The sequence below is a fragment of the Trichinella spiralis genome, assembly GCF_000181795.1.
Source record: "Trichinella spiralis strain ISS 195 chromosome Unknown Scfld6, whole genome shotgun sequence".
Lineage (NCBI taxonomy): Eukaryota > Metazoa > Nematoda > Enoplea > Trichinellida > Trichinellidae > Trichinella > Trichinella spiralis.
The window spans coordinates 4,947,932-4,971,369 of NW_003526945.1; the positions used below are offsets into that span (position 1 = coordinate 4,947,932).

Sequence of the window (23,438 nt, forward strand, 5' to 3'; positions counted from 1 at the left end):
CTTTTCGCACCCGTTTCAGCAATTTAGCAGCTGCGGATTCATTTTGTACATTTTACAGTTTTCTTCTTTTTTTCTCCATTTCCATCGCTTGCGTAAGCAGTGGACAACAGTGTGAGAAAAAATTTCCCACAGACTTTAGTTGATTTGAAAAATTATCATTTGAATTTAACATATATAAAATAAATCATCACATTATCAATGAAATGGTTTATTTCAGTAAAATATTTTATCAATTAAATATATTTATGTATAATTCAGCATCTTTTTTTGGAAAAGGCAAATGTTTCTTGTAACACTAATTTCATTCATTTGTATACATCATTAATTAATTTGTCAAATATCCTACAGTATCTTTCTTGGAGTCAATATTACGGTGGCGGAGATCGCTATCGTCCACTGTTGCATTCCTATCTTATCCATTTTCACTTCAGGCATATTGAAATCATCGCGTCTTTCCATTATCTATAAATTTAATATGACGTGGTTGATTTTCATAAAGTCAAATCAATGCTTGACAGTTCAACTGGCCTTGTTTGATTAGGAAGGCCAGAACACACCTAATTCCAGTGTTAGCTGCTCATCATTGACTTTTCTCTTTCTTAATTTACAACACTGATGCTTTGTTTAGCAAATGGGGAAGTGGGGAAAAAAAAGTTTTTTTTTAACTTGAAAATTTTGATTAGCGCACTGGAAAAAACTGAAAAAATATATTCATATAGTTTATTGTTTTAAAATAAAGCATTTTTTAGAATTAACTGCGATGAGCACTGAACGTGAACTGGCGTCATCGTTGCCGATCAGCTCTGAAGCACTAGGAAGTGATCCAGCTAGTGAATACAGTGCCATTAGCAGCAGCATGGATACATCAGCTGGAGATATGGATTCAGAACTAATGGACAGCTTGGTGCGCGATGTCCGAAGACTTTCTGAAACACTGACTGAATTAGGGATAGCCCTAGAACAGCCAACTGGATTATGTGCAGAAGATTCAGCAACTGATGCTGACAATAACAGCAAAGAAGGTAATTGAACTTACTGTTTCAAAGTGATATATGTTTCTTCAGTTGAAAAAAGGAATATGATCAAAAGCTTTGTATTTCAATTTGCATGCTTTCACAAAACGGCCAGATTACCAAAATTTCTGCTCTAAATGTGCATATCCGGGTCAAGTAGAGTTTACTTCATGATTATGCGCTTAATAATCTAAAGTCATTTACAAAATGTCATCCACTTGAAAAGTAATTCCAATATATAGGCTGCTTGTTTAAAGATAATTTTTCATTAGAAAAAGTGATGTTTCATAATAGCCGGAAAATATGGACCACAATCATAAGGTTAACTGTGTCTTTAGATAATGTTTCATTAATCAGTTGTAATTATTATTATTATTTAAATATTCTACATATACTCTTCTTATTGCTTATAATTTATAAAATCAACGTTGTAAATTAAATTAAATTTCTTCAGCAATAAGTAAAGAATTGTTAATTCACACATTAAAAAAATTTTTAAATATTTTATTATGCAAAGTTCAGCGTGCGTTATAGAATTCACGAAAATATATTCATAAAATAAATATACAAATTGAACAGTGTGACTAGGTTTCTTTAAAATTTGTGCCAAATACCGATTGATTCAGTTCAAGAAATGCTCATAAAGCATCATTTACATCAGTGGTCAGTGTATAGCATCTGGGCTATTCCCACAGTAAACATTTTTTTGAAATGAAATTTTTTTATATGTGAAAGTTGGAAAAAGCATGTTCATTTTTTCTGGAAAAGCAATGCGAATTTTGTAAGATAGCGCTCCGTGTGTTACGATGAATGAATGACAATTACACACAGTATGAATTTTGTAATGTGTTGTTTTATTCAATTCTCGAAAAATGAATGATCTTTTTTTCACTTACAGTTATTTTTGATAATCAGGTAAATTTGGAGATTTGTTTTTAAAACTTCAATTGTAATCATCAAAAATTAAATCATTAATCACAAAGCAGTAGATTATTATTATTATTAATTTTTTTATATCTGACTCATGTTTTTAAAAGGGAAATTTTAGTAGTTTTTTTTTGAAATAATATCTACTACAGCAGGGATAATTTTGGCTTATTTTTCAATTTTAAATTTACCCTGATCATTTTGACGGAAAATGATTCCGCTCATGAATATAAATAGAAATAGGTGCAGTCGGACTTCTTAGTAAACTATTTTTTTGCTGCTTTTGTTCCACCAAATGGGAACCTGTTTCTCTTTGATAGCAAATAAAATGGAATTTATTAGTGACTTGAATGATCGCGCTCAGAAATTGGGACGTCCATTCACTGTGCAGACATCTTCACAGTAAGCTTCTAAGGACTGCAAAGTGGAAATTTGTACATGCTTGATTGGTGAAAGCATGTACAAATTTTTTCCCATTGTACTAAAATTCATTCATAAATGAAACACAGGTGCTGTTATGCATCTTTTGTATTTGTCAAGAGTGCTTGCAAACAGCACGACGTAATTTTTTTAAAATTATATTCAAATTTTAAAAATTGATACTCTCAATTTGTTTTTCTTTTGAAGATTCACAAATATTATTAAAATGACGGTGAGTAATGTTGAAATAAATTTTCATATTATTCCAACAATTGGGAGAAGTGAATGAAATTTTCATTTTCATTTTCAATTTTACGAAAAATAATTGCACATAGTGTGGGCATGTACGAAATGTTTTACTTGAACAGTCTCTGCATCATAGCATTTCTTTGAAATCATTGATTTTCGTGTTGTTGGTTTTTCTTGTAAGCGGATGATCATTTCAAAGTCTGGCATGCATAAATAGCACTTGTTAATTTCAGTCGACATGCGGAAGTATTAATTGTACATTCATCAGGGGGAAGGACATGTGTTTAAAACTTGGTGGTGCTATATAGACTTGACATTGTGTTTGGATTTTCAACTATATCATGCTTTCCTTTCAACATTCCGTCATTTAAAATATGCGGCTTAAATTGATTAGAACATCATTGTCACGTGTGTATTAATCTTTCGGTTTGACATGTAAAATTGTCCATTTATTTTTTTGGCAGATTTCAACGCTGACAGATTTGCATTAAATGAGTGCAATTTTAAGCTGTAATAATAGTAATAATAATAATTTGTAATATATATATATATATTTCTGTTTCAGAGAAATATCAAGAATTAATAATAACACAGTAATGTTTGTTATCTTCTTTAGATGAAAATATCTTTCATTTCAGAATAGTATTATTTGAATTGATATTTGGATAATTTTTATGTATTTAAATTTGCCTAATTAAAAAAATTTGTTATCAACCATTGTTTATATTTCAGTTGTTCAGTTAATGGAATAGTCTTAGCAAAATTGGTTATAATTTGTTCAGCTTAACAGAATTTTTTTGATGCTTGTTTGTGTGAATTGATTTTTCTCTTTAGTGCTAGTGCAAGTTTAGGGTTGGTTACTTTTCTTCTCTTTTTCTCAATTTAAGCAAAACTGAAAAATCTGAAACGCTTTTTCAAAGACCACCATTGGATATGAGAGCGGTTATTCTTATATGATTATTCTTTATGTTTGAAAATTATAAAATCAACATCAGACGCAACAATTATCCTTTAAGTTATAGTAGAAGTATTTTCTCTTTATTATTTCTTTCCTTGAACTGCGAAATTAAAATTTTACGATATTGCAGTGTAAAAGTAAAATTACACTTGCAAAATTAGCGACTGTTCGTTCACAAACCAGAACGTCATTTGCGGCTGCATTTGCGTTTTTATCATTCACCAGCAAACTGTGCGTTGTCTGGTTTTGTTTTTTTTATTTTTATTTTTATATCCAACAAAGCTTGCGCATAAAATGTCCAAATCGATGGTCGACAGTTGTATTAAATGGCTTTCTTCAAACGGTGCCCAACGACTTTCTAAGCTCATCTCTTGCTAACTTGTATCCCCTGTCTGTTGTCTGTTGTATTGTGTTCTTGAAATTTGGTTTTAGCCTTGATGTGGTAGAATAGTATATGGTGAAATTTGTTAGTGTACATGCAGAAGAATGTGAGAAGATGGAAAACGGTTTTTTTTCTTGCCAACGTCTTTGGAATGTTGTGGCCAATTTCCGCTTTTAATATTTATTTTTCTATCTGACATTCATTCTACTTTCACATTTATCTGTTCAGTATTGTCAGGTTAAAATTTGCAGTTGGGTTTTTTTTTTCGCTTTTCAAAATTGTAAAAATACCAAATCGTCTCATTCGATGTGATGCACGTCCCAAGTGAGCGATACTGGCGAGATGTGTTGTACGTGTTATGTATTACTGGCAACTCTACTCGTAGATATTTTTCATGTTAAAATTTAAACTTTAGCCACATTTTCAACGTGTTCAGTCAATTTTTATTATGCATGTTCATGTTCGGTTAGCAATTTCAATTCTGATCGATTGAATGATAGATATAAGCAGTTAATAATAGTTATTATTATTAGCTGCCATGTAATGTTTTCATTTGCATTTATATTTAAAATTTGCAAACTTAATCATCTGTCTAGGGATGAATATCAGCCGTTGTTTTTGTGTTAACATTATTCATGCTTCTTTTTGTTTGCAGTAGTTTTTTTTCTTCATCTATTTTGAATTTCATTTCAATTTTGATATTATTCATTGTTTGCGCAAAAGTGATTCATTGTCAGATTTTCCTATTCCCAGTGAGCTAATGATCGTTTCGCATTTTTCAAACAGCTTCCTTCAGTTCATCCCAACCCCCTTCCCCTCGCTTCTCTTTTCCGTGTCACCCTGATGAAATGCTAATAAATCTCACAATCAGCTTTTCATTCTGATGGCACAACTCCAAGAAACGGTTATTAAGATTGTTTTTTTCGTTCATTTCCACGAAAATGCTTTTCAACTGCAAGTGTTGAACAACATTTCATCATGTCGAGATGGATCATTCAATTGGTTATTTTACGAATTTTCAAAAATGTGCAAGTTATAATGCGCCTTTTCTATTGTTGGCTTTTTTTTTGTAGAAAAATCTGCTCAAGCTTGTTACAACCATAAATTCTTATTCACTGTATGTATAGTTCGATCATTGCGCGCGTTGTCCTTATTTCCGCGGCATTTGGCCAAATATATCTTTTACTTGGATGAGAAAATTCCACAAAGCAATAATATTCCATTGTTTTATAATTCTTTGATGAGGCAATTTTCCATCGTGAATACTTTTCGTTTTTGTTAAATGTTTGCTTGCTGTACATGTCACATGAGATCACGTCACTAACAAAAGTCACAAGTTGTTTTTACAGCATTAAAAATGCAGCAATGATTAAACACTATTAATTCCAATATGGATATGCTAAAGCATTGCTATTTTGCTATTTGTAAAAGTTGCTTACTTTTTCATTCAGTTAATTTCACTTTTCGCGTGATCTTCTTTGTCAGTACTAGTAGATTTTTTAATGCGATTTATCATATTTTAGATTTGAATACAAATTGGTCAGTAAACGTGCATCAGCGTCTTTGTGACGTACTGCAGTTGATCAAGGAAGCAATCATCCGGTACCGCTTTCTCCAGAGCAACGACATTTTCGAATATCTCGGTTCTCTTGTGGACGTGATCAAAGGTATGAATAGTACAGATAAATTGTACACGAAAAAAAACACAAAATTCCCTTTCTTGTTTTTTGTTTCCAAATTGCTTCTGATTAGCATTATTGCGTCTGGATGGTTGTATCCAGTCGTGGTGATTATTATTTTGAAGCATCCCTTCTGCGTTCAGTATTCTCTTCTGCTTTTCATTATTTACAAGGACGAGTTTTGCGAATCAAGCAAACATGTTTCCGGCGGTTTTGAGAATTTGTTCTCTTTATTTTGAACAGGTTTGAATTTTTATGAAGAATCACCGAAAAACAGCGAGGCGCTAAAAAACGCCCGCGCTACTCTGGAAAGCTTGCAAATTGCTGTTGCTGAATGGTAAGCGCAAAAAATTATCCTTTTTTGTTTTTTTTCATCTCTTCCATATTCTATTTATCTAAATCATTTAGCGTCGGTGAATATCTGACATGGGAAATGACTCAATATGAAAGTTCTTTAAACAAAATGTCTTGGGTATGTTAATTTTATTCTACTTGTCATTATTATTATTTTTGTTTTTTTAGCTTTGCTACATTGACACGACAATTCTTTGTTTTTTAAAATTGAGCTTAATTATTCTTTTTTTCAATTATTAATAACGTTAAGATAACACTGGTGATGTAGCTGAGTGATGTTATGCATGCACATGAGAAAAAATTTTGTTCAGTGCTGTCTTTCTTTCAGAAATTTTCAAAATCTTCAAATACATCTATCGATATAAGAACAAATATCTGACTTTTACTTTTGTTTCATTTTATTCTACACTGGCAGCTGATTTCGCTTCAACTTCACTTGAGCTCTTTTCATTGATTTCCGCTGGCCAATATTTAGACTTTATTAATATAAAATCTAATATTTCTTGTAAATTTGCATAAATTTTAAGTGAATTTCTCATAAAAGCGTATCCTTTTCCACTCATTATGAATCGAATTCAATCAATTTACAGTTTGTGTCATTTTATCGTATTGCTTATTGTAGTTATTTATGACTTGGTTTATTATTGCAAAGCAAATTTATTCTAACTGTTTGCTATAACAGTGTGGTGTTCTTTATGTAAATAGCAAAACTGCAAGCGCATTAATAATGTGTGCATCGACGGACATTTACATACGCAAATTTTTTTTAATTTTGCGAAACATCATGCTTCATCTGTGAGTAATTCGTTTGACGTTTAGCAGTTCGGAAAAAAATCCTGAAATATAGAAAATTTTACGCTTGTAACATAGTAGAAATTCAGAAATGTTTGCTTTTATGAGAGATATAAAAATTTTAACTTTCGCAAATGTTAACAATGCAAAGTAGACGACAACTTGAATCAGAATATCAAGTATCATGAATAAAATACAAACTGCTTTGTTTGACGTGTTAATATGTATATCTTTTATTTGATTTATCTGTCAGTTAATTTGATCGTATGAAAAATATTAAAATTAATATTACAGTTGTAGATTTTGTGAAATTATTAATTTTTAGTCCGCAGAAGATGTATCATCGTTGATGATGCAAAATGGCGGCGATCCGCCTGTAGCAAAACGGCGACAGAAAAAAGAATTACGAAAGCAACTGAGCGTTGGCTCAGAAGTTTCGACAAAAGCGTTGTCTTTACCAGGTGATTATTATTATTATTATTATTATTCTAATGAATATTATATAAGTTTCAAATTGGAAAAAATTGTATTATAAATTCTAGAAAAACATGTGGAATCTGAAGATGAAATTTTGGACGGACTGGACGATGGAGTGGAAATCGCGTTATCCAGAGCACGTGCGTGGTCCAACTACTGCAAAGAATTGCTTGCATTCATCCAAAGACGAATAAATTTGGACAGCGAGCACGCCCGAGCTGTACAAAAGCTCAATGCTAATGCCCGTTTTGCCATTACAGTCGAAGTTTGTGCAGCTCGAAGTAATTGTAGTTCATATGAAAATTTTCTAATTATTTCAGCATTTCTTACCGCTCAAAGAGGTTTATTTGAATAATTTCAAAATTGAAAACGACTTTTTCGAAAATTGCTTAGACACGATGAAACGACTGTATGAATATAAATTTATAAAGCCTCTTGAGGCGAGAAAAGTTGAAATTGACTGCAAAAGGAAAGATTTGAAACATACTTGGGAAAAAATTGTAAAAGAAGTGGTAAGCAGGAATTTTGGAAGATTTATATCTTTTCAAAGTTAACAGTTTCTGATGTTTTGTTTCCAGGAAACTGTAACAATTGAATTGAAGAAGGCACGTCATAACGTTGTGATTCGAGAAAGCAATTACAAGAAAGCTAAAGAGAGTACGGCAAAGTCGGAAAAAATGAAAGTCGATTCCCAGAAATTGGAGCGTCGTCGAAAGTTGCAAGAAGACGCCTTGCTGAGGGTTTAAATTTGGAAATGTATTATGCAATTGCTTATCGCTCACAGCAAAATTTTCTTAATTTAGAGAGAGCAAGCATCGCATGACTATTGGTCACTAGAGCAAAGGCTTGAAGAGAAGTATCAAGAAATGGCAAAAACGAAAGTATTTCAAATTGCTGGTCTATTCTTGTTCTTGTTAATGTAGCAACGCTTTAATTAAGACAACTGTATTACGCGAAGTTCGAGAACTGATTTACCAATGCGATCAAACTACAAAAGCATGTACAGTAGCTTATTTTCAAGCTTGCTCTGGCTTATGGGCATTATTGCCGATGCAGTACCAATCTTTGGCCGATACATCTCGCCAATACATACCAGGAACACTTTACAAACAATTTGTGCACAATTTGAACACCTTTGCATCAGAGGAAAATATAAACGGTTCCGGCGAGTATGACTGTTATAGTTTTTTTTTTGAAATTTTTGGTCAAAAATTGATCAAAATGCAGATGTTTTCTTTTGAATATTGTGAAATATTTTATTTATTATTTAAAAAATCCGCAATGTTTATTAGAAAAAGTAAAGTTGTCAGCGAAGGTGATTTGCCAGTTATTCAAGTGAACGGTGATCCGATTACTTCTGCCAGTTCATCGCAGCGTTCCTCCATGCCGCCATCCTCTTCTCCCAGTGCAACTACAAGCGTGTCAACTTGCTGCTACAGCAGCGACGATGTTTCATCTTCGCATCGTATAGCTGCACTGAAGCCACTGCGAAGTTGGATAATTTTTGAAGTTAGACTTTTTTTGGGTGGGAATTTTACATCCTGCTTTCAGACAAGGCGAAAATATTCAACCGACCGTCGCTTTTGTCCGATGCGGCTTTGTCTCACCGGCTTCAAAGAACCCGAGCACCGACCAAATGTTGCCATTGTGATGCGTACACGTTTTTTCAAACAGTTCAATGCACTGAGGTAAAGTATAGCTAGCTAGCTGTGTCTGCCTGCTTTCAGTGTGTAAATATCTTTGTTGAAAGTGTTTTAACGTTTTTTTTTATCGTTTTCATAAATGCAATGAAATTTTTATTCTTGTTCAACAGTGCGGGTTGACATGGCATAAGACATGTCTTGGTAATTTGGATGTGCATTGTCAATTGGCCAAACAGCTCAATATTAATCGACGTCGTATGCGAATATTTGGTGTTCCACTGCAGAAGCACTTGGAAGACAACCAAATATCTGTTCCATTTGTTTTGAAGACTTGTATTGAAGAGTTAGAAACACGAGGACTCGACGCCAAAGTGAGATATGGATATGCGGCAATTCAACGATTGCTAATTTAATTGATTTCTTCATCAGGGTTTATATCGTGTCTGCGGAGTGAAGTCCAACATTGAGCAAATCTGTGAAAAATTTGAACGTCAAAAGGTGGAATTGTCCACGGTGCTTCCTACTAATATTGCGTCGATTATTAAGCTCTACCTTCGTCAACTTCCAGAACCGTTGCTAACACACGAACTTTATCATAATTTTGTCGAATTGGCCAACAAATATCCGGAAATGAAATCTACTGAACAATTGAGCATCAGTTTGAACATAATTACTGATTTGAAACGAATCTGCAATATGCTTCCGTCTGCTAATTATAGAACATTGAAACTGCTCTGCTTGCATCTGAATCGGTAATTTATTATTATTGACAAATGATTGCTTTTTTCTTTTATCAGTAGATTTATGTTTGATTTAGCGTTTCGTGGTTTGAAATGGAAAATCAGATGTCTCCAACTAATCTTGGAATAGTCTTTGGCCCAAGTTTACTGTGGATAGATGAAGGATTATCTGGAACATCTTTGAAAAGTTTGCTGGATGCTCCTTTGCAAACGCGAGTTGCTGAACTATTAATAAAATACGCTTACGTAAGTTCATGTCATGATTGTGAAAAAATTAGTTTTTGTTTTTCAAAAATTTTGTTAAATTTATATACATGTAGCAAATTTTTATTTGTTATTCTGTCTTTTTTTTCCAAATATTAAACGATATAAGTGATGAGTAAGTTAAATAAGTCTATGGTGTAGAATGAAAGTTTCACTCAGCGAGTATTCAGTGAGTATTGAGAAAAAAAATATTAAATTGTGCATGAACGATTAATTCAATTTAAGGAAATATTTGACGAGGACGCTACAGAAGATATGAAGCGTTTGTGCGTCAAGAGAAGATGCAAAGAATTGGCAGAATGTGATGAAGGTAAGGAACTCGGATATTTTGTATTGTCTTCTGAATAAGTAAGGCTTTTGCTTAGCAAACACCACAGCACTGACCAAATGGACCGCACACAGTAGAAACGAAATTAAAAACTGCACTTTGTAATTACAAAAATACAGAATTTCGTTATAATATTCAAAAAAATTTTCATATTCAGCGGATCGACGTCAAGTGAAATCTATGGTACCAAGTACGTCGAAAACCGCCGAAATAGATCCTGCTCTAGTTGAGAAAGGTCGCCATTCAACCACCCCAGATTTGCTTAGAGAAACTAAATTGGTAGTATTGAAATTTGGAAAGAGAGTCTTGATGAAAATAATTTGCTCATTTTGCTTCATGCCTATTTTTAGAGCCGCGCAAAGAGTTTGCAAAGCTCTCTTGGAATTATCACTTCAGTAGGTGAGTTGAGAACATTGTTTAAACAAGCTTATCAGTTTGTGTTCATATTATGCTAAATTCAGGCGTTATATTGTTCAGATAAACTGATAATTGTGATCGATTATTGCTCTGCGCGTTCAGCGTATGATAAAATCATCATTTTAGATTTTACGGATGCCAGCAAAGCGGACTCAGTGCAAAATTGTTTGTCCAGTCTTTCTAAAACGGACTTTAATGTTGAATAATCGTCAAATTCGACATTTAACTAGAATTATATGTACCACAGTTCATACTGATCATTTCATCTCTACAATTTGAGCTACGGTACGTTTATTATTTATTGTTCTATATATTTACTCATTTATTTATTTATTTATTTATTTATTTGTTCTGCTTCTCTGTCCTCTGTTTGTTTCAACAGTGTGTTGGTGCGGTAAAATTGCTTCTGAGATTTTTCCTTTTTTCTGACAAAAAATGTTCTCTCTATCAAATGTATGTATTTATTGATGATACTCGTTCAGTTTATATTGAGCAAACATTGCTGCCTAGAAATTACGCTAATAACAAATGAGCGGTGCGAACTAATATGCAAAATTCGTTCCACCTAATTTGTTGCAGCATGCGATATTTTGCAATTGCTTATAATTTACCTAATGTTCCATTGATAATATACATATATATTCTTGCATTTCATTGGTTTTTTTCACATTCTTATAATTAAACCAACGTGTAACATTTGATTTTATGTTTCACACTGGAACTGCATTGTGAAACAACTCAACTTACTATTGTAATAAAAATGTGTTCATCGAATTTTGTATTCAAGTATGCGTAGAACACTTTGGTTAATAAGCGATGTTTTCATTAGAATTTTTAAAATTGAATGAAATAGCTTTTCATTTACAGGAATATTTGCTCAACTTATTATTCCTCTTATTTATAATATGCATGAGTTCAGAAACTGAAAACAAATATGATTTAATAACGCTGAGATTTTATAAAAGGAAGTTAATTTCTGAAAAAAAGCACAATAATATACGTACAGTATAATTAAAGTTTCCAGTATTATAGTTTAGTGATGTTGGACAGGTTGTCTTATCACTTATTATAGAACTTGTGTGTGTTCTGCAAGTCGGTTTACATTTAAATGAATGCGATTTGATAGTCGTTTTCGAGCACGTTTCATGCGCTGATGTCGCTTGACACTGATAAGTATAACAATCAAAATTGTAACCACTACAACTGTTGCAGTAATTCCAACTGTGAGAACTGTTCGGTCTTCTTCCTTTTCTTGAACTTTGCAATGAAGTTCATCACTGTTATCTCCTTCACCACAGTCTATTAAATCGTTGCATCGTACTTTAGAGGAAATGCAATATTTGCTGAAATTGCATCGAAACAGGTCTGGACCGTTACATTTTTCATCTAAAAAGGAAGGATAGCGTTGTAATTTTATCATTTTCGATTTTTTTCTTCTTTTTTTACCCATAGTGAACTCTGTCCAAGAAAAATTGAAACCGCTGAGACCATTTACTTTCTCTGGATGAGTCAAGAAACTGAAGTCACAAAAATCCATTCATTATTGAGACAAAAATTGAAAACGGCATCGCAGAATCGAACAATACCTTATATGCATAATATTCTTAGCAGAAATGAACTGTCTTATGCCTGGTACCACTTTTTCTCCGCAAAATTCTTTCGAATATTCTGATGAGTCGTTTTTGATCCGAATGACTGCTGATCGGCAGTTGCCTTTTTTACAGAACAATGTAAAAGAACATCAACAAATATTTATTTAGTTGTTTGTTTTAAAGAAAACTCACTGCTTTTCCCATCATCACTCATCATGCCTTCAACATTAAGCACGACTGGCTGAAGTAGAATGCGGTAACCGATTCGAACACGAATTTCCCAATGGCAAACCATATCTTTGACATAGCGCTGAGGGAAATTAGGGGTGACAATGGTTCCAGATATAGAACCGACAATTCTTGCTGCACAATTGCCTAAAAATATTTGCCAATATTATTTACGTTCTCTCGACGGCGGATGTATTTCAATTTTTATCACTTCGTTCAGATAAGGCGTTGATATTCTTTTGCGGTATGAATTGATAATGTGCCCGGAAGCCTGTAGCTGTGTGCTTTGCGTCGGCAATAAATATTGCGCGGATACGATTAGCATTTTCTGCCGATAAAATAGGTCCAGGATAATTTTCAGCACAATACTTTCCAAGCAATGTTTCACGATTGTTTGAAAATACGTTGTACAGCTCTAATCGGTCTGCGCATCTGTTCAATAGAATCAGTTCAAAATTAAACTTCTTCAGCGTTTTTTATATAGTGTAAATAGGCAAAGAAAAGAAAGCGCATATTCACGCTTCATATATATATATATATTATAGATAAAAAACTGCTTTATAGGTAAATGAAAATACTCTGCATTAGCAATAGTGTGATAATGAATTTAGGTTGTGAAAATGAGATTACCTATCAATTTTGGAAAAACTTGGTGCTAGGACGAATTGATCAAAATATATACGAACTCGCTCCCCAATCTTGCCATTCAGCCAATAAATGCACACTGTGTCAACAGGATAATTTTCCGGATATCTGGGAGAGTTGAATGTGCCTTCTTTTTCGCTTAATGAATTGAAATGGAATGTACATTCGTTTGAGTCACTAGCTGGTGTTCCGGGTATTCCAAAGTCTACAAGAACGGTATTGCGAATGATCACTGCAGCTAAAGTAATGAACGCTTGAAACCTGTCTCAAACTTGACCACTGCCTTAAATCCTCGGTCATTGCTACTGTTAGATGTTCTCAGCACAACTGTCATTCTTGGATTAAGAGATTCTAGTGTATCTGGAAGGGTGGCAACGTTTGCTGAGCAAAATTTTGCATCAGGGATTTCTGTTTTCCAATCTTGACCATTCAGAAAGATCGCTACATATGCATCTTCACAGCTAAAAGCAGCTGGCATAGATCATATACGAAGTGTACCATTATTGAACGTGGATTTTTTCGATAACCAGTCAGTCCAATTAGATTTCTATTCTATCTTTTTAATTTAAAGGCTACTTTTTAAAAATATCTTCAACTTATTCAGTTCCATGAATATATATATATATATATCATGAACTTATTCTTATGAGTTATCGATTGATGTTTAAAATTAATGAATAAAATTTAATTTGCATTTCGCAAAAAAATATTTATATATTGAAAAGACGTTCTCTCCTTACTTACTCTTTGCTATTGGACGTGACTTGCAACGTTTCAAAATGAATCAACACTTTTTCTAAATCTTGAGCACCCTGTAGTCCATCCAATATGTACGTGCAAGTCGTAGACGGATACGATTGTGGATAATTTGGTGACATGATTACATGTTCATTTTCTTTGCTACTTTGAACTCTCAAATCACATTCTGTGCCTCGTAGATGTGTAATACCAAACTGACCACCGTTTAATTGATCTTAAATTGTATTCAGTTATCTAACAAAAGTGTTTTTCTTCTTACCGATTCATTTTAATGTTTGTACCAATGGAAACAAACCGCTGGGAAAATTCATACGCTATTTTAAATCCACGATGTTCTGATGACATTTGATTGTTGCTCACAAATTCAAGATACAAATTTTCAGCTTCTGAAAACAGCTCCAATGATTGCTGTAGACCGCATACTTTCTGAATTATAGGAGCGTGATACGAATCACCATCATAAACTGTTAACGAATCATAAGGGCAGCTGAAAGTTTATACTTTAATTTGTATAATACGACCTCTCTGACTGAAACATACTGATCACCGCCAAAATAGACGTCAAAATCTTCAAATTCTAATCGAATGCGCTGACGAGGCTCCCCAATCAAGCGGTAAACGCAACGAATATTCTATAATTTTTCAAATTAATTCGCTGAAATGCTCTAGCAATTTTTCATAATTTTACAAAAGGGTATTTTCCTGGATATGTAGGCGAGTAAATAATTCCTTTTGCCTTCTGGCTACTGTATATAACAAAGTGACATTTTTGGGGTGACATCTGCGTTCCCACAGCATACATGACTAAATTAAAAATGACGCGTTATTCTAACAGTTATAAAGGCAATAATATTGAGAATATTTAATTACGATCTGGAATAAAGCTGTAAACTCCGCTGAAACCTTTGGCACCACGACTTTTCTCACGAACATGGAAAACAATCACTATAACGTTGTGCAAAGAAATAACTGTATTCGGTGAAACAGTGGCGCAGTAGCGACCCGACAGTGGTTGACTGAGCAAATCAATGTCCGGCTTTTCAAGCATAGAGTATACATCAATGTAATCTTCGCACCTAAAAATTCCCTTCATTTTTTACCAATTCACTTTTGCATTCATGCAGGTCATACGCTTACTTTGCTGAGCTTCCCGATAATAGAAAACTTTTAAAAACGAGCTTCACGCGGTAGTTTGACTTGGCAATAAATGTATAAATGCACTGCAGATTACTGGGATAAGGCTTTGGATGATTAGGTGACGAAAAAGTGCCATTTATAGAACCGTCGTCCGTATGAATATACATGTGGTCGCAATCTGAAAAATACACCACTTCTTTAAAAACATATTCAACCATGTGAAGTGTTCTTTGTAATGTAGTAGTGTTTGCAAAAAAAGCGTGCAAAGATAGCAAGTTTGTGCATACATGATGCATAATCAGTTCAAGAATAAATACATTGAATTAACTATAAATACATTGAATGCTAGCTGTATGGTGTGCTTTTTAATTTAACTGATAATTCAAATTCAAACCAATTTCAACTGTACTTAATAGATTTCTTATTTTCACTTCTCTCAGTTCTGCTTTCTTTCTATTCCACTTTTCAGCTCATTTCATTCATTCATTAGCTCAGAGTATTTTTTCATTTTCTAGTTTGGATGAGTACAGTTTGAACTTTTGTACTAGTGTTAGCAAAAGCAAAATGCACAACCGAGCAGCTTTATAAATTGTTTTGTTCCCTTTCAGTTTGTTTTGAAAAACAGCACTTGCTATTGATGAAAACTGACAAAACATAAAAATTGGAATGAAAATTATTTGTTAGAAAATTGTTTTTATCCACTTTGACTAGGAGTATGGGGAAATTCTTTTATTCTCCTCAGTCATAAATATAGCAGTGAATTTTATCGACGTTGCAATGCAGCTTGTCTAAATTAAACAGCTCAAATGTTTCAAAAACTTCTAATACGCGTTCAAATATTTACATTCTAGAAACTAGAATGTGAAGCTTTGAGTGAATCAGTGCGCTTATGCTGTTGCATAAGAATTGAAAAGAATCTTGTGTAGATGGCCATAAGTTCTATAGGGCAACTCAACAGCAAATCATCTGTTAAAAAATATACATTTGATAACATATGTATGTATTTTCTGTTGAAAAAATATTTTCATTAAGACATTCATTAACACATTCAGGTTTTTGCATTTATGTAAGCAGCTTAAAAATCTAATTTTACATAATAATAATAATAATCAGAACAAAAGTGATATTGTTTATTAACGTTACTGATTTAAAAAGTGCAAATCCTCATTATATTGTTCCTCCTATATTCCTATATATGTTTCCACACATGTCCTCCTCTTTGCAACTACCAACTACTTTTTAGACCATGTGATTGTCAGCATAGCATTCAAGCCAAAATATAAAATTGTATTAAAATAATTAATACAAATGAAAATTTTCAATACATTTATCATATTGTTAGATTGTTACGTTTATTATGCTAAAAGATGATAATCCCATTAATGTTAGAAATATTAAATCCATATTAAATATAATGCATGGAAGTATGAAGTATACACAAATAATGTATGAGAGTTTAAAACTCCGCAGGTAACTTAGAATTGAAAAGCAGAAAATGAGCTCATAAAATTTTCCGGATGACGTATTTGCTTTAAAACAGAAAAGAAAAAACAAGTCTGAAAAGAAGCGTACACTCTGCTATTCCATTAATAAAATGAACTGAAAAAAGAATAAAACACACGACGTCGCATCTAGAAGAAGCAAAACTAAGTAGTATCGAAAAATAAGCGTTAAAAAATGTTCATGAGTGAAAACTTTTTCAAATCGGGTACAACTGTTGATAAATAAAAAATTATTTACTTTTAAATTCTTTTAATAACTTGAAGTTGAAAAGTACATTAGCAGTGTAAGAGGATGGTTGTGAAACGTTCTGTTTTATTAAAAATGAGAATGTTTTCTTAAATATATGTTATTTTGGTTACTATAATTTAAACAAAATATTTTGAATTAAAAATGAGAAATGTCGAAGAAAAGTGAGTAATAAATTGTACAGTTGTATTTACTCGAAAGATGACGACGACGACGATGGTGGTGGTGAATAAAGAAATTATTGGAATGTGTTTTATGTTGTCAAAAATAGACGGCAAGATCACAAAGTGCCTTTAAGCCAAAAGCTGACGACGAGAATGAGCAAGAAGAAGATGACAACAATAAGCATAAGTGCAAATACAATATCGCAGTCGATTTGTCTACATGCATTGCAATCATTTTCTTCTTCGGTTCGATCGTCAATTTCGTCCAATTTTACAGATACAATATTGTCCAGTGTTCTCATCTGGAAACCATGTGAATCTGCAGTGCTAGCTGAGGGTGACCGGTCGTTCAGCTTTACCAGTTCTGCTGTATCAAGAAAACAAGTCAACTAACATTAAGTAAGAGGATCAGGAAAATACTATCGCTTACAACGACCACTGATGATATTACCAACAGACATCACACACACACACACTCCAAAGGTCAGTTCAGAGGCGCTGCCTCTGAATCTGGTGATTTTGATTTATGTTGGCAGCTCGTGTTCAGCTAGTTATAAAGATAACGCAGGCGAGTTTTCAAAATCTGCTTGCTTTGTTTAGCAGAATTGGGCGTGGCTTTGACATTATTCTATTTAAGACCGGATGCAAGCGCAGCAGTGAACGAATCTCTACTGGTGTCGCTCAAGAATGCATGATGCCCAATACTGAAGACCGCCTGCCAAACATCACATCAGCAAAACCAGCTGTTATGAGATGTTCAACGCTCATATCAGATGCAACAGAGTGCAATTAGCCAATATATTTGCCAAGCAATGATGCATTCTTTGCTCGTGTGTCATTCATGTAGTTGACTAGATTTCAAATTTTCCCAACTGCATCATTACGCAACTGCGCAAGCTGAACAACCTTTCTTTTATTAATTACTATTCCAAGTTCTCTGTAGGAAATATTTCAATCCTAATTTCATGCAAATTGTATGCGGACATATTCATTCTGCACGTTCGACTTTTTAAATATTTTTCTAATTTACAATAATGTAATGCATTTTTAGCTTTTTCTCAGCCATTACAAGGTGTAAAAAGGTCAAAATAGTGCAGATTGAAATTACTCAACCTATTATGGTACATGAGTATCAATGTTAATAATTTTACTACTGTACATAATTAATATGCAGCAACAATAGTATAGTTTGGATTATAGAAGACATTTCGTTCTGTGACTTTGCAATTCAACTTCAACTGAAATTTCCTGAAAAGTTTTTATGAGTGAGCCTAATTTTTTAATGGGCATTTTATCCAGACAACGATACTCATTTTGTCATCTTTCAAAAGATAAATGATTATCTTTTCCATCAACAGCAGTACATTCATTTTCACAACTTATATTCAGTATAAAATAATAATTGCTCGGGAGCTAAAACTGTAACTATACGTTAATGAAAATTTTGATATATTGATTCATATATATTAATAGACGTTGTAGATGAGAAATGATTTCATTTATATAGTAGTTTACTGAAATGGATTACTTTTATTTTGTGTTGCTTTAATTTAGCTAAAATATCAAAGATAGAAATAATATTGCTCATTTTGATTGAAACATTAGTAAAACACAACATACACTTGCAGCGCACAACATACACACACAATCATACATAACAACTGATACTTGTTGTTATAAAATGCTCGTAGCTGAATATACAAAATTTTCTGAAACGGTGCATATTATCAATATCAATGTTTCCTTGATGTCTCTGTCATAAAAGTTCTTTTGAAAATTCTCAAATTCATAATTCAAAGTATGTAAGTCCATCTATATTAGTAACATGGTAACGTTCAGTTGGTAAATTTCTTTCACAAAATATTTTATATTTCTTGGATTTCAAGAACAAACGTTAACGCGCAACATATAATATTGACATGACTGAAAAATAAAATTAAATCTATACATGTGCTGTTATAAATTTGAACTTACTTGTCATTTCTAATTAAATACTGTAAAGTATCGATTTCATCGTTCAGGTTCACATTTCACATAATAAAAAATCAAAAATTCACTTAAGAAAAGCATAACGTATGATAAAAATGTTCCATTGTATTAAATTTGTAATAGCAAAAGACCAGAAGCAGATTTTTCAGCATAATTTGGATGAAATTTTTGAATTCAACGAAATAAATCCTTTGAAATGCTTGATAGGTGAAAAAAGAAATAATTAATTACGCATCATTTATATGTAAACAGTTTGATAAATTGAATAACATCTATCAATTGCATTCATTTATGATATTTGTGTAGAGTGATTTACGAGAAGCTGAAAAAAGCTTTCAATGAAAAGTGTTCATCCACGCAAAAATATTATATTGAAAATTGTTATTTTAAAAATGTAAATGAACAAACAGTTAGAAGAGATCAGTTAGGCAAGTTTAATGAAATTTACATTATCATATGCGAAGATTTGCTAAAGAGTGCGTATGAAATATTGATTAAACAATTAAAAATAAGAGTTACTTACCATACACGGGTTGTTCAGCTTGAATTGTGTGAGTTAAAGCGAATAAAAGAAAACTGCCCATGGCAATAGTTACTAATGGGCATGACAGCATGTCATTCAGCTGGCATAAAAAATGGGAATAATTTTCAAATTTACTTAGTAAATTGAAGGTAGTATGACTTTCGACTTGACACTTTGTATAAAGAATATTCCACAGTGGACGGGGTATTCATGCTAGGAATAAGGAATAAGCTAAATGGCAATTATCAACTTTTCGGCCGTCAACGTCGGTGCAAGGCAGGTCAAAGTCGTCCGTCTTTTCTATTGCCAGCGGCAGCTGTTGCTGCTTTGTTGTCTGGATGAAGCTTGCAAGAAACTCACTTTTCAGCTCTTGCAGTTTCTACCTCCCTCCCCCCACTTTCTCAGCCGACTGCATTTTCGTTGCACTTCAACGTTTCGTTGGAGCTGCTCGCGTCCAATTTGCAGGCTCCTGATAGCCTGGAGAAATTTTATCGCCCTTGCCTGCTTCAAACAGGGGACGAAGAGCCGCAGGAAGACACATGCTGGTCGCTTTTAAACGCTTCAGCTATTTGAAACGTCAAAAGTAATCGATACACACTTTTCCTCTATCATTTGGACATAGGATGGTCGAAATGGCCAAGTCGAATGACAATTAGAAAATTGACAGATGTGCATGGTCGTCTATTTTGTCAGTCTGAATAGAAAGGAAACCACTGCTTAACTACTTAGCCTTGTATATTTGTCATTTTGATGTATAAAAAAGAAAAAAAACATCTTCATTAACATAATAATTATTTGTGGTCGGCTATTTTATTTTCAGCTGTTCTGAATGGTAGACTCAGTTCGATTCTATTCAGCGCAGAAACTGAAAAGCTTTCTTTGATGAATTTTCATGCAAACAGACAATTTACTGTTGCTGAAGAATTCATAAAAACTTGTTGTCAATTCAAAGAATGCTTAATCATTTCGTAAACTGCTGAAAACTTTGAACGTTCATTAGAATTTTCTTTGATCTTCATGAACATTTTATAAAATAATTTGCAGTGATCAAACTTTCTTTCACTGAACCATTTCAAAGCAGTAATTGTTCACTTTTTATGTCGGTGTGTAGTTCATTTAAAAGTGATTAATAGCGAAATTTTCATTTCATTCAAATAAATATCTGATCAACTGAACAAACGTGAACTATTGGACAACAATGCTTATAAATCCTATACATGTAAGCATATGTAGAGAGGAGAATGTAGATATTATTTGCAAAAGTGCTGATTGTTGAATGACGCAGCTGCCCTTGAGAAAATTCTCAATAAATTCATCAAGATAATTTCTATATCATAAACACTTCTCACTATGTCACAAAGAAAATTAATTTTGGCTTTTGATAAATAAAAACGCCAAAGCACGATGCACTTACTATTTCACATATACCAACCATCATAATATAGTTTATTAACAGTTTAATTTACAGATTTAATTTAGTTTAGATTTAATTTAATTTAGTTTACAGAATCAAGTTGTATTCTATTGTAATAATTACCTTCTCTTATCATATTTCGTTTCTTTTTTATTTCAGTTACATTGTTTCCACGTTTTCTCCGTAACAAGTTTTTTAAAGATACAAGATAAAAATTACATAAATACACTTGTAAACAACATTGGGTATTGTTCTATTTATGCCTAAGGTAGGTAGGTAATACATGGTATATGTTAAAGTCATTGAAGTGTGTAATTATAACCGAAATTGCATGAAATCATTATTACATTTATAAATGACCTGTATACTGTAAAGTGTCAGTTATTATCCATCCATCTTTTACAGACATAGTAGTTAGTTGCATGTCTTTCAAACTCTTCACGGAAACTTTTAAAATAAATCACCATAGAATGTGCAGAATGAACTTTTTTAAATTTCAGTTTCTATTAATATTTCAATTAATTTAAACGCTTCAATTAAACATTCTGACTATGCCAAAAACAGTGGTATATAAGAAAAATGTCAATTTTCTGAAAGCACTTTTTCAAGAAAAGATTTCTCATCAGTGATAACATTGATATTTCAAAACAAGTCGATTTTCAAAATTAATATTTTCACAAATATTTTTTCTTCGGTTGAATTTAATGAACGGAAATTGGTGCAGTTTTTTAAATAATAATCTATGCCGTAACTTTTGCCTAATAATGATCGATGTTCTTCTGAAAGCCAACATTTCCGCCATTTTGAACAAGTGAGTGTTATTTTTGCAAGAAATATCATTGAGCAGTTGGATTTTTATTCCTCGTTTGTTGGAAGTCTTCAACTGAAGATGAATCAATATTGGAATCAGTGTAAAATTTTCCACAATTTCAATGCTCAACGACGGATGAATTCTCTTGACAACCCCTGATCAAGCAGAAGAGAGGGATAATTTTTACCAGATTTTCTTCTTGAAATGTCATACCGTAGTGTTGTTGTTGTTCATCATTTATCCCAGCGGAATTTGAAAAGCAGCTAGTTGTAATAATAATATTGTTCATTTCGAGAAATGATGGAAATGTTCCAAATAAGACGACTTTCACACAGTAATACCCACCCACGAGCAGCATATGAAACTCACATTTTGGACAAACTCGAATCACACAGTTAAATTTGCAGTTCATTTGCTAATGTCGTTCATTCGTTGGTTAAATTACTTTTGTGCTTGTTTTTCTACAGTTAAATTGCTTGTTTGTTACCGTTCCAGTCTGCATATTTTACTATAAAGGACAGTACACGAAAGAAGTTCATAAATAATGTGTATGAAAAAATAAGAAGTTCCTGTTTATTTACTACAACAGTTCAGTAAAATAAAGTACAACAATGGAAAAACGCTTTTCATATCCTTCAATTGGTGCATTACTGTACAATTGTGAAATTTCAGTACATTCTTCATTTGGTGATAATAAGATTTTTCTTTTTTTTGTTGAACTTCTACATCATATAATGATGATAATGTTGATATGAAATTTGACGTTGACCTGATTTTTTCACACTGCCTCTCAACCTCTTGATTGACGAAAATGATGATTTTTTACCGGTTATGCAGGATACGGTTCAGAGAAGACAATTCCGTTTCAAGGTAATTTGGGGGTTTTGGAAAATTTTTCAAGTCGACAAAATATACGGCCAGTGCCGTAAAAACGACAATGCCAACGTAACCCAGATGATGCACAAAGTCGGCCAAGGTGTCTCTCCACTTTGGCGTTGCAGAAAATAACAACTCTGAAAAAGCCTGAGGTGGTTTTCTTGGCACGCCCAACTGGTCCTGGAGCGGCGAATCAGTGCGCGTCCAGAGCTGAAAAAGATCGTCTCCATTCGTCCACTGATCACTTTGCTATTCCAAGCTGTACCGTCGTCATGGCGAACCCGAATGTCTGCTTGCTTTTCGCACTGGTCTGCTGCGCTTTGGGCATGGCACGCGGCGAACGCGAACCCAACTGCGACCACGCCCCCGACATCTGCACCAGAGAATACAATCCCCTCTGTGGAACTGACGGCAAAACATACAGCAACCAGTGCATGCTCTGCGCCGTGAAAGCCGATTCCAAGCCTGATCTGCGAATCGCATCCGACGGTATTAAACATCATTATGCATTTTTTCCACTTCTCACATCACAACTGTTTATTTTTCGCTTTGTTTCTTATTCATCGTGCATTTTATTCATCATTGCAGGTCCTTGTCCGAAATGAAGAAGATCAATTCGAAAATACACTGCATGCAATTTTAACTAGCCGGATATTGCTTCAATTTGATCAATGCCAATCAGTGGATTTTACGTAGACTGTGGTAATGCACGAATTGTTATTTTCTTCTTCTCTTCCTTCTGAATGCGTTCATTAATTAGCCTTTGAATGGATCATTAAAAAATTCGCAACCTGATTCTATCAATCGGTGTTCAGTAGTTTTTTGTTTTCGCATTAATCAAATAAAAAAGCAATCATTTTCAACAAACGATAAATCATGTTTAATTTTATTAAATGAAATCACAAACA

The 23,438-nt window shown here is 33.2% G+C and overlaps 6 protein-coding genes across 6 annotated transcripts; 4 read left to right on the forward strand and 2 right to left on the reverse strand.

Moving 5' to 3' along the window:
• The first annotated feature begins 760 nt into the window (after positions 1-760).
• Tsp_08874 (transcription regulator) lies at positions 761-1,150 on the forward strand. Its single transcript, XM_003374100.1, has 2 exons — positions 761-1,022; positions 1,065-1,150. Exons 1-2 carry the CDS (start codon positions 761-763, stop codon positions 1,148-1,150), a joined length of 348 nt encoding a protein of 115 aa, XP_003374148.1.
• A 1,118-nt stretch (positions 1,151-2,268) lies between these two features.
• Positions 2,269-4,018, forward strand: Tsp_08875 (hypothetical protein). The gene is made up of 4 exons (XM_003374101.1): positions 2,269-2,342; positions 3,497-3,551; positions 3,698-3,774; positions 3,850-4,018. Exons 1-4 carry the CDS (start codon positions 2,269-2,271, stop codon positions 4,016-4,018), a joined length of 375 nt encoding a protein of 124 aa, XP_003374149.1.
• A 2,899-nt stretch (positions 4,019-6,917) lies between these two features.
• Tsp_08876 (putative Rho GTPase-activating protein 29) lies at positions 6,918-10,922 on the forward strand. The gene is made up of 15 exons (XM_003374102.1): positions 6,918-6,953; positions 7,100-7,235; positions 7,317-7,516; positions 7,572-7,763; positions 7,830-7,991; positions 8,055-8,132; positions 8,191-8,420; positions 8,544-8,743; positions 8,803-8,939; positions 9,065-9,265; positions 9,324-9,646; positions 9,712-9,880; positions 10,124-10,208; positions 10,384-10,505; positions 10,770-10,922. The coding sequence occupies exons 1-15, from the start codon at positions 6,918-6,920 to the stop codon at positions 10,920-10,922; spliced, it is 2,424 nt and encodes an 807-aa protein (XP_003374150.1).
• A 787-nt stretch (positions 10,923-11,709) lies between these two features.
• Tsp_08877 (putative CUB domain protein) lies at positions 11,710-15,171 on the reverse strand. The gene is made up of 10 exons (XM_003374103.1): positions 15,005-15,171; positions 14,799-14,943; positions 14,408-14,499; positions 14,149-14,354; positions 13,853-14,081; positions 13,370-13,569; positions 13,094-13,340; positions 12,675-12,895; positions 12,428-12,610; positions 11,710-12,029 (listed from the first exon to the last, which is right to left on the reverse strand). The coding sequence occupies exons 1-10, from the start codon at positions 15,169-15,171 to the stop codon at positions 11,710-11,712; spliced, it is 2,010 nt and encodes a 669-aa protein (XP_003374151.1).
• A 1,862-nt stretch (positions 15,172-17,033) lies between these two features.
• Positions 17,034-19,520, reverse strand: Tsp_08878 (conserved hypothetical protein). The gene is made up of 2 exons (XM_003374104.1): positions 19,430-19,520; positions 17,034-17,284 (listed from the first exon to the last, which is right to left on the reverse strand). The coding sequence occupies exons 1-2, from the start codon at positions 19,518-19,520 to the stop codon at positions 17,034-17,036; spliced, it is 342 nt and encodes a 113-aa protein (XP_003374152.1).
• Positions 19,521-21,954: 2,434 nt separating this feature from the next.
• Tsp_08879 (serine protease inhibitor Kazal-type 4) lies at positions 21,955-23,135 on the forward strand. The gene is made up of 3 exons (XM_003374105.1): positions 21,955-22,048; positions 22,492-22,524; positions 22,609-23,135. The coding sequence occupies exons 1-3, from the start codon at positions 21,955-21,957 to the stop codon at positions 23,133-23,135; spliced, it is 654 nt and encodes a 217-aa protein (XP_003374153.1).
• The last annotated feature ends 303 nt before the right edge of the window (positions 23,136-23,438 follow it).